We start from the raw sequence: 11,107 nt of genomic DNA, 5'->3' as shown, positions 1-11,107 counted from the left end.
AATAGCAGCAGTATATCTGGGGTTGATCCAGTGAGCAGCGTGTGGAGAACACCGGTAAAAGCACTCGATTTTCTTTGTGAAATCTTCACAGCTGTTATGGGTGAGAAAAGCCTCAAATAAACTTTTGCTCAGTGTTAAGGCTACGACTTCAATTTTCTAGACCTGCTTTGGTGTGGATGCAGTACTACAGACTAGGAGAAAAGCAGAAAAGTTTCATTTTGCCCTGTTTGTATCATTCTTTTGCTATTGTGTACAGACTCTGGCTGCAATTACCACAGCCCACTAAAGAGTGCACAAATGTTCCCATGCGTATTTCAGCCCTATTTGTGTAGCTTTTCCATAAATTTTTGGGGCCTTGAGTTTTCCTGGCAGAAATGACTCAAGACAGCAATAAAACGTAGTTTAGAATTGTAGTATAAAATATTTTCTAAGCTGTAGTCTAACAGTTTCACCAATCTTTATATTTTCCCACAGCCCAGCTGAAATTGCTTAAAAACAGTGTTGCTGCTCTTCTGGGAGTGGCAGGCAATAGCTGTGACTTCCACACATCTGTTTTTGCTTAATTGTTTTGTACTTTCATTCCTTTATTTCTCTAACTTGCCCTGTTTCACAGCTCTAGCATCTAACAGGGTATTAAAAACCTGAATTATGAAGACGTTCTCTGATTCTCCATGGTTACCAAATGGAGTACAAGACTACAAGATTTTTTATTCTAAATATTTAGATATTTGTATTTCTGGCCTCTTGTGCATTTTGTTTGGAAGATATAATCATCTGGTGGATCTGCTTTCTCAACAGAGAGGAAGAAGCTGATCTTTTTGACTGGGGTTTGCAGGGTGTGCACTCACTGGGATGTGATGGTTGCTGTACAGAGGAGCAGCACAGTCACTGCCTGCTGGGTTTATGACGGCTTCGCATTGCCAGATCTGGTTCTATATTGAAAGCAAACTTTAACAAGCGTAACTCTTCCTTGAGAAAAAGGCATAAATCTCTCTGCACAAAAAGTCTGTACTTAAGGATTCATGGGCTTTTGTGAGAGGGGGAAAAAGAAGAGCCAGATGTTGCTCTGGTGTAGAGGAGAGATGATGGGGAGCGGACCGGGCGGCGTAGGGCCAGCCCATCTGCGGGCAGTTAGTGCTGGCGTGTGGCTGCTACAGCATAGCTCCAGAGAAGCAGGACACAGACAACATCAAAGCTGACTTACGATTTACTGAGCTGCCCACATCTGTTCCAGTAGCTGTTGCTTACTTTAATTACTGGGGAATGAGCCAATTGCTCTGTGAAGTTTGCATAGCAACAGGAAGCTGTTAGGAATGAAACAAAGATCTTACAGTAAGGACTTTTTTGAACACTCTGGAAGGCTTAAAATATAAGGTGAATCTCTTTGGTCCATAACGTGATGAAGTCTTTTGATACTAAGCAAAAGATGCGGCCGAGCTCTGGTGTTTTAGTTTTTGGAAGAGCAGTGTGAATGCTAAGTGGGAAAGACTGGCATGAACACTGCTTTGTAAAGGTGTGTCCAGGAAGCCCTGTGAGGTTTACTGCTGCTCTGCTGGATGTTGTATGCTGATGGGTGGTAATTTTATAAGTTACCAAGCAGGAAAAGAGAACTGAAGAACTGTAAAAAATATTGCTATAGTTTGCTCAGTATGAAAGTTTAACCTTCTGCAGTTTGTGTGGAAAACGACAGGCAATTGCAATCTGCTACAATTAATTCAACACTGCTATTTTTAATAATTTACTGGGGACAATAGTTAATTCACTAGTACGATCAAGAGAGAAATATGTTTTAAGTATTTTTATACTTCATGACAATAGGCTGAGTCCATCTCTTCTGTAAACCTTTTAAAGCAGATAGAGATTCCAGAAAGTAAACTGCGTAGGCTTTTTAAACAGACAGTGGGTAAAGCCAGTGGGAGTTCTGCAGCTGACTTTGTTAAGGACCAGAGTCTTACTCTTGAGTTGCATGCAGCAAAATGACATTGAGGGAGGTTTTTCAAATGCAACTTATACTGCATCTAACGTCTCTCTCAGAAGCTTAAGAATGGCCAGAACAATCAGTGTGTACAGAACTGGACTTCTAGACTAGCTGCAGCAAAAGCTAAACCACTCTTACATTCAGAATACAGAGTGCATTCATGCATGTTTGGCTCTGGACTTGGCTTCACTTTGTGGGTGTCCCCTTCCAGACATCCATACTGCTGGCAGGTAGATGATGTGATGACAGCAAGGAGGGTGATGGCAAACCTCAGCATTGTTGTTCAGTTCTTTTCCTGTATGGAGAGAAGTCTTTACTGATATCCTTTAATTATAGGAAAACTCTTGATAGGAAGAAGAGCTGCTATAAAAAAGCTACATAGATATATATGACTAAAATATGCTCAGGAGATGTATACATGTAAATATTAGAACACTCATTCTCCCTTTCCTTTGCTTATGTCTAAACACTTATCCTTCTGCCACATATTTCCAATCTTTGGTGGCCTGTGAAAAAGCATTCCTTCAGGCTGTATGTTACAGTTTTCAGTATTTAAGAAAAGGTTTTTAAATTTCTCATGCAGATATGAATTTACCATCCCACCGCTGCGCAGATTTGAAGATAAGATTGATCAGCTCCTAAACTTACTGAGTTCTTCTGTGCACTGGGAAATGACCCATTTAATTCCAATGCTTCTGTTTACAGAATTGACAAGCTAATAGTAGGATGTATTATATATATAGTATAAGGAAACACTTGAGCTGGATAAATTGTATAGATAAGATGCCTTCATGGAGGTTATGCTCACTTGTACCTAATAATCTGATTGATTGTTTTCTGTCTCTTTTGTAGAGTTCAGTCAAAAATGCAAGATAAAAACCATTTTATCTGCGAGAATAGAGATTCTGTAAGTACAGATTGCATATTAGTGAGTTATACAGATAAATCTAGAACCTCCTATGTAAATAAATGCATAATTCTTTATGGTGTAATTAATTTAACCTTTAATTCTTTAGTTAATTATTCCTGATGCCTTTTTGGAAGAGGTTTGCCTGAACAAGAACTGCAGCTCCTCTCCTTACCTAAACTTTTCGGAGGCAAAGAAAGCAACATGTTACAGAAGAAAACCGCCTGTACGATTTCTCAGTAGTTTCTCACCTCTTTTGCTGCCTTCTGGGTGAAACTTCTCCCTAGAACAGAAGCACAGTGCATGGCTCTGCTCGCTTTCCACTTTATATACCCGCCATCTGGCATCAGCACTCCAGAATTTGTTTGCCCTGCAGAGTTCCTTGACCCTTTGAAATGCTAACATAGATTTATCTCAAAAGCAGATGGAGTGACCAGCACATAATGCCCTTTTATTGCTTGCAAATGTGGACATAATGACCAGGAAAGTACATAAACTAGAATTAGAAAAACAACAGCTCTCCAGTATACCAAATACAACTGCCTCCCATCCCCTGCCTGATTTTGCAATGATTCCTTTTGCTATAATTATTAGATTCATTTCTACCACAGCTCGATTGGGCTCTTATCACAGATTTCACTGAATTAGAGATATTAAAAACGACACTTCGTATTTCAGCCTGACTGGCTTAATCTTAACTGCAAATATATCAGTTTGCTTTGAGTTACTCAGTAATTTTACTGCAGCCCCTGAAAGAGAATTGGTCTCCTGATTCTCAGGCCTTTGCTCTTTGTCCAGAAGATTCCTTTTTCAGCCTGCTGCTGTTTGCCCTTCTTGCTCTACCTGCCGTATTTGTGCTTCCCAACGGGTGTCTCAAGCACAAGGAAAAACTGTTGTGTGAACCACTGACAGCAGCTGCAGGCTGGATTTCCTTACGGAGTGTGCTTTCTGCAGAGGGGATTCTGCATCTGAACATGAACCATCACAGGAGGCAGATGTGGTGATTACAAATAGGTGCACTTACTTTGATAGGTTAAATCTCACCGAGCTCCCTAACTGGCCACGCACCACTGATTACCTTGCAATTATTTAGTTGCAAATGGAAAATAGCATCTCTGGTTTCTGTTTTAAAGCACAACAGTGGTTTGTCAAGTAGTAACTGTGGGTCAGTAATTACGAACCTCTTTTGCTTGAATAAAGCAAACATTGGCACAGTGGAAGTGTGGAATGAATCTCGCTGAGCAAACTCACAGTGAGATAATGATCTCTGCTGAGCTGTAAGCACCAATTCCTATTCTGGCTGGAGCCTTCCTTGAGGCAAAAGTACTGCTGCCTTTAAAACTGATTTTCAGATCAGTTGAAATCCCAGTGTTTTCCATTTTCCAGAATGAATCTAAATAAGACAAATGCAAAGAGACTTAAGTATAGGAGAAATTGAAGTAAATGTAATACCTTACTGCCTGTGCCTTCGCTTCATGTGGCTTGATCTTGTGCTGGTTGAAATTAATGGGGCTCCTTGCTGATTTGTAACCTAAAGGACTTGTGCATACTGCTTGGTACTGAAATCAGTGTATTTGTACCAAACAAAGACCACTGTGCCACATCAACATTCCGTTTCAACCTGAGGATGAGTAGCTGTGCTAGCCAGCCTGGTGAAAAGCACGTTCTGCTCCTTACTGCTTGCTCTGTATGAAATGTATTCATGCTTGTAAAGGTGTTAGCAGCCAGGAGGTTTCTTGTAATGCCTCTGTTTGTGGAACTGACATACAAATTATATTAAGCTATAGGAGACTGGGATCTTTTTCAAGCTTTGAATGCGAGCCAAATGGGACCACTTGCTGGGAGATTAGGCAGAATTTCTAGCAGCAGGAAGGAAAATTGTCATATGTTTGTGATTTCTCAGACTTGGCTTTGGTTAACAATAGATGTAAGCAGACTCAGGCACAGGAGCTTCTAGAGATCTCAGCCATACATCATCTTGATGCTTTTTTTTCTTATTCTGAGTAAGAAAAAGGCTCAGTATAAGACTGTGAGTCATGTATGGAGAAATTTATCACAGAATGTTTCTTATTGCTTTCCGTACTTGAATGGATTATTATCTTCATTTGTTAATGCTGAACTTATTTTCAAGCACTCACTAATATTCTTGTTCTTACAAAAGTCCTGTTACTATTTAATTTTAACATTAATATCATTGCCTTATGAACTTATAGTGATCTTCTCAAAGTTTTTATACAGCGTTAAAGCATGCATGATGCTAAAGGTAGCCACAGACAGTAATTCTGGTGCTGTTACATTAAATTATCATTATCACATTATCATCTGATGATCTGATAATGGCCAGCAGAAGGATGTACCCATTCCGAAATCACAGGCACAGCCATGTGAGCTCTCAGGAGCTTCTGCCTGCCTGCATAAATTCCTCCTCCAAGAGCCACCATTGGGTAAAGAGGGAAAAAAAGGCAAAAGAAACAGAGGAACTCTAGCTAGTTGCTAACTTCACAGCTTCTGGCCATTGAGTTAGCATCCATGTCAAACTGACATCTTCTGACTCAACACAGTGATCCCTTTTGAGTGAGTCAGAGCTCTTTAATGAGTGAAGTAAGCTTTCACGTTTTTATATTTTTGTTAACTCTACAAAACTGTAGTGCTGAAGGGAAAAATTGTTTGTACTTCTTCCCTGTGACAGCTGCCAGATCTGTTTCCCTCCTTGGCTTCACGAAGGTGTAACAACACTGTGGCTGGAGTGAGATGGAGTTTCACGAGTGTAAATTGGAGCATTTGGCCTATTGCAGCTTTATTACATATGGTGATGCGTGCTAATGAAATTAATCTGCTGCTTCCTCACATCTCAGTGGGAGTCTGCAAGCTTGGAAGTGTTTTTCTTGTTAACTAGCAGGAAATGCAATGAAGAACACAGGTTGTTTCCTAACTTCGTGTCATTCCTGAAGCTCCTTTGCAGAACTGCACTTCATGTTGCATTAAGTGCCATATTATTTGCTAACTAGTGAAGAATGTCTCTTGACTTTTATTTTGTTAGACTTCAGAACCATGGGTTCGTATCCACCAGTCTGCTGAACGCATCCTGTCACAAGTCAAGCTGAATGCCAGAGGAGAGGCTCCAGATGGACTCAGTCTGGCACTCCTGGCTCCAGGAAAAAAAAAAAAAAAAGGCTGAGATCAAATCTTAACGCTACCAAATTTAAGGTGCAACTTGTTTCTGTTCATTTCAGCAGGGCCAGTGTTTTTCCTTTAATTTTGTTTGTGTAAGAAATATAGCACAGCATGAAGTCAGGCTTACTTGCTTTATTTCGAGTACATGAATGTTGCTGTGCAAGTTCCCCAAAAGAGCACAGGAATGACAAAATCACCAGTACTTTTATATAACCAGGAGAATGAGTCAGTGGAAAAACAAAAACAAAAAGCAAACCCACAGGTTTTAATGCATAGTGTGTTTAAAAAACACTCACAATCCAAACAACAAAATTATCACTGTGAAAATGTTACTTCAAGCCCTTATGTTAGTTTTTTTTCAGAATGAAAGGGGACAAAAACCTACTTATTTTAGCTTATTGCTGAGTTGAAAGAACCTCTTGAAAGCATAACTGAATGCTCTTCCTTTGCTTTACTCTCTCATTTGCCTTTCACGTTCTGTTGGCCTGTTACCGCGGGGTTCCTGGATCCACAAGCAGTTGTTGCAGCTTTTTACATCTCTTTATTCTTTTGTTCCAAAGAACAATCTCCGGCTTGGATAGCTACTGACTGACTGCGTGCTGTGCTGTGATCTCTCCCAAGTGACAAAGAAAATGCAGTCCAGTTTGGCCAATGCTCCAGAAGTAACCAATTGCAGTGCTGTCCCTGATTTAGAACGTTAACATTGGACTGAATTTTCTACAGCTACTTGTATGGTGAATTTATTTTTAGGGGAATATTTTTTAATTTAGTCTTAATTGTAGGTGCTTTTATTATTGTGAAGAGGTAACGCTGGCTGGCCCTGTAAAGCAGCGGCGTGGTGTTGTGAAATGTTTGGTGCCAGTGCTGGATTGTGGGTGGCCGCATCCCACAGCCCCATTTTGTGCCTTCGTTCTTTACTGCTCCTTTCTGGGCACTGTGCTGGCACAGCCCAGTGGGGTTGTGCTCCCAACCAGGTGGGGAACTGATCCAGCAGTAGAAATGTAGCGATTATCCCGCCTCCAGTGCTGCTCGCCAAATCAATTTCCCAGTCCACTTTATAGCGCAGCTGTGGAAACAGTTTGTTGCTGTGAGGAGAAGGGCGGTATATCACAGTGAGGGAGACAAATAGTGGTGGGTAGGACTGGCAGTACTTCAGTACTTTTGGTGGAACTGCCAGCCTCTCAGCCCCATTGTGTTACTGTTCTGTTTTTTTTCTTAATTGGTACATTGAACACCTTGTAATCAAAACGTAGAGCCAGGCCTACAAAGGAAACAGTGCAAACACAAGGTAACAGTGAGATCATACTGGTCAGCATGTTAAAAGGCAGTGACAGGAAACCACAGGATTAATCATTGCTGAGCTTTTCCTGTTAACATCAGAGCAGGGATGAATTTTAAGTAGGACACGGTTGAGGTCAGTGGGATGTTTCTGCAGATTTCTGTGAGGAATGACTCCCGTGCATGACTTATTAGTTCTAGAAAGCTTTACTCACTGCCCTGTGCATCTGTCCTTACAAAACTGACCACAGCACTCTTGGAAAAGGTATTTTTTCCCAATGCCTTTCTTTACATTTGCACTTCTCTCTGCATCTCTCGAATGGCACCTCTCTCTGTTTATCACTCAAAACCTTTCTTTTCCAATCCCTTTGCAGTTTATGGACACCTTTTTTATCTCTTCTTTCAGTAGAGACAGGTTAAGTCTCTAGAAGTGTTGCAATTCAAGCTTCCACTGCACACCTGCTGGATTTCAGTGGCTTGCTTTCCTGTGTATGGCATCTCATATCTGCAAGGTTATTTCCTTAAGTAGCAGAGAAATTATGTGTAATTCTCACCTGGTCCCCCTTAAAACTCATCTTTGTTTTGGTGCCCAAAGAGGGTGACAACGGTTAGAATCTGATGCTGCTCCTGCTGGCCAGAATCTCTGTCCCCCACATGCTTTTCTTTCTGAACCTTTTAGAAATACACAAAATATGCATGTTTATACACATGTAATTTGTATTCTGTTAGCCCTAGAGATAACAGCTCAACTGTGGCAATTGCTGTAAAATCAAGTCCAAGCTGTCTGTGAAGGCAGCATATTCATTGATCTCTTTCTGTCTCTCTAAAGCTATGATGTCTTTGATGAGTTTTTGTTGCTAAGAAATGCTGTTAACTTAGAGAGGGCTTAGTGCAGTAGCTAAATCTCTTGATTTAGCTTTTAACTAAAATTAATGAGCTTTTAACTCATTGTATATATTTGTATATTTACATGTTCTACTCTATATCAGATGTAAAATGGTATCTAGAACAAGATGCAACAGAACAAAGCTGTCACTAATGACAAATTGCATCACTGCAAACAAGTATAGATGTTCTTCACAGTATATAATGAAGGAAAATAACAATTGGAAAAGAAATCATATCCTCTTATGTCTGGTCTTTCGTTAGATACAGATCTTGAAATTGCCATCCTGGACCTGGTTGTCAGTTTGTTTACTCCATTTGTCAGTACTGGGGACAGAGTAATGCTCTTGGTTTCCAGTGGACACACAAAATCTGTACAGCGTACTCTTACTGAGTGATAAGCCTTTAAGAAATTCCTTCCTAACCTTTCTTAATTCAGTGATTAACTTGTGCCCTGAAACATGTGTGTATCTTTTCTATAATAGGTGTTCTCCTGTAACTAGGAGTGTTTTTATTAATTACGCAAATGCCTAATATAGGACTTCTCAAATAGCACACCTCACTAGATTCAGATCATTAGTAAATTTGGCTTGGGTTGTGTCAAAGCCTCAGATTTAAAAATTCTCCTGCATTGTTTTGGAAAACCCTGTCTTTCTTACCATTTGTCTTACCATTGCTTAGGTAGCCTGGCAGAGCTGGGATTGGTGTCTTGCTTTTTGCTCAAGAAGTGATGCATCATTCTATAAAGATTATTTGATTAGTCTTAGTTAAACCTTTCCTAGCAAATCTTACTCCTCCTGCAGTTTATGTAACTCCTTTTTTACCCTTATTTCTTGGTTTGTTCACAACTGGAAAAAAAAGAGGTGTCTGAGGAGAGCCAGCATGTCTTCACTAAGGGCAAATCATGCCTTACAAATTTGGTGCCCTGCTATGATGATTGGTGGGTAGGGGGAGAGCAACTGACATCATCTACTTGGACTTCTGCAAAGTATTTGACACCGTCCCACACGATATCCTTGTCTGTAAGTGGAAGAGACATGGATCTGATGGGTGAGCAACTCAGTGGATAAGGAATGGCCTGGATGGCTGTGCTCACACAGTTGTGGTCAGTGGCTCAGTGTCCAGGTGGAGACCAGTGATGAGTAGTGATGCAGGGATTGATGCTGGGACCAGCACTGCTTAACATCTTTGCTAGTGGCACAGACAGTGGGGTGGAGTGCACTGTAAGCAAGTTAGCTGGTAACACTGAGCTGTCTGGTGTGGTGGCCGTATTGCCAAACCTTGACAGGACTGAGGTGGGCCTGTGCTTACCTCATTTTCTTCAGTTGTATCCTGCTGCTTTTAAGTGAATCTTGAAAAAAGAATGTTACAGAGGTGGTTAGAAAACCAGACGGGAGTCATCTTAACGACGTGTAGCGTACATAATTACTTGTCATTACTGACATTCTATGCAGCTATAGTACAGCATATCCCAAAGTACTGTGCTGTCTTACTGCCACTGCCAAGCATTGGTATTGCAGTGTAAAGACCTCTCTGTGAATGCCGTATCACTATCAGAAGGTGTGTGATGGTTTAAGGTGCAGAGCAGCTACAGCCATTTCCTCCACCTCACACAGAACAGAAATACTGAGTGAAGGGAATGCTTCCTGGATAACACAATTCTATCTAACTTCTGGACTGGAAAGGCATGTTTAGGCATTTTAATGCGGAGAAAAAGGAAGGTGGAAGCCAGGGAAATCTAGTATCTGGAACAGCAAAGAGAAACAGAATTAATTACTAGCTGAGTATCTGTAAGTGTGCCACGTAGGCTCTCTGTGATCCCTTGCTTTTGTGCTGTCAGTCAGTCTTGGTAATGTGAAGAATCAGCCCCTTCAGAAATATGTATTAATTACTCTTGTACTGCTTTTGAGCATTATGGAGCATCTCTGGAGACAAGGCTTTGAGCACAGGTGTGGCTCTGCCTCATTCACCCTTATTCTAGGCTAAGCCTCTCACAGTTATGCTCAGTTGAGAAAAAAGGCTCAGGAAATGGCTCCAATGGAGAAGTCAGGCAGTCGGGTTGGTTTGTGGATCTGGAGTTTAAATAGGAAAAATATAAGAGAAGCAGTAAGATGAACGTTTTTTTCCTATTCATTCAACACGAAAAAGCGCTCATTTCCTTTTGTTTCCAAAATCTTGGAAAGGCATTTTGAGTCCAAAGCGCTCCCCAGGGATGAAGCTGAGAAATAAGGAGTCTGAAGCAAAGTGACCACAAACCTCCCAAGCAAAATGAGAGCCCAGATGGCTTCTTGATGTAGGGTGGTTGTTTCCCAGCAGTGTGAGGATGCCGACTGCTTAATATGAAAGGGAAAAGAAAGGGGATGATTTTGAAGTTGCTTTTGTGAAGCACAATGCAGAAAGTGCTAACTTACACCCTGGGGAAATAACCTGTAAAGGCAAGAATACAGAACGGGTGTGAATTATTGAGACGAAACGCGATGTGATGACAGGCACTGATGGCTGCTGCAGGTAATGAATCTCTGCACGCTTGTCTTCGCTGCTGAGACGGTGAGCTGTCTGCTCCCTGCCGCCATCTCACTCTAAATGCTGGAGTGCAGAAGGCAGGCTCGCAGCGCCGTGCTCCCGTGGCGGTGGTGCTGCGACTACAGACCGTGGCCCGACTTAGGCGAGCGATGCCACCGCCTACCGCCGCTCCCCTGGCCTCGCGCCTTCCCGCCCGCCCCTCGTGCCAAGTCTCGCGCTCTCCCCTTTCTCCCTTCTCAAGTCTCGCGCCTGTTCCCGTCGCGAGGCCGGCGCTCTCGCGATAGCAGCGGCCGGCGGGAGGGCGGGCGAGCGGATGGGGGGGCGGCGCCGCGGCGGCCGCAGCGCCCGCGCTCTCTGACAGG

At 42.0% G+C, this 11,107-nt stretch overlaps 1 protein-coding gene across 1 annotated transcript in view; it reads right to left on the bottom strand.

Moving 5' to 3' along the window:
• LOC122157347 (riboflavin-binding protein-like) overlaps positions 1-3,209 on the bottom strand; it is an 11,249-nt gene extending 8,040 nt beyond the window's left edge. Inside the window, exons 1-4 of the mRNA XM_042812939.1 lie at positions 3,137-3,209; positions 2,117-2,273; positions 1,205-1,304; positions 7-91 (exon numbers count right to left, since the gene is read on the bottom strand). Coding sequence (XP_042668873.1) covers positions 7-91; positions 1,205-1,304; positions 2,117-2,255 — 324 coding nt within the window. The 5' untranslated portion in view covers positions 2,256-2,273; positions 3,137-3,209. The remainder of the gene's footprint in view (positions 1-6; positions 92-1,204; positions 1,305-2,116; positions 2,274-3,136) is intronic.
• Between the last annotated feature and the right edge of the window lie 7,898 nt (positions 3,210-11,107).

Source organism: Centrocercus urophasianus, unplaced genomic scaffold, assembly GCF_019232065.1.
Source record: "Centrocercus urophasianus isolate 14NV4802_14NV808 unplaced genomic scaffold, USGS_Curo_1.0 seq_1308, whole genome shotgun sequence".
NCBI lineage: Eukaryota > Metazoa > Chordata > Aves > Galliformes > Phasianidae > Centrocercus > Centrocercus urophasianus.
Note: the sequence above shows the minus strand (reverse complement) of the source record. Positions and strands in the feature narration are given on the sequence as shown.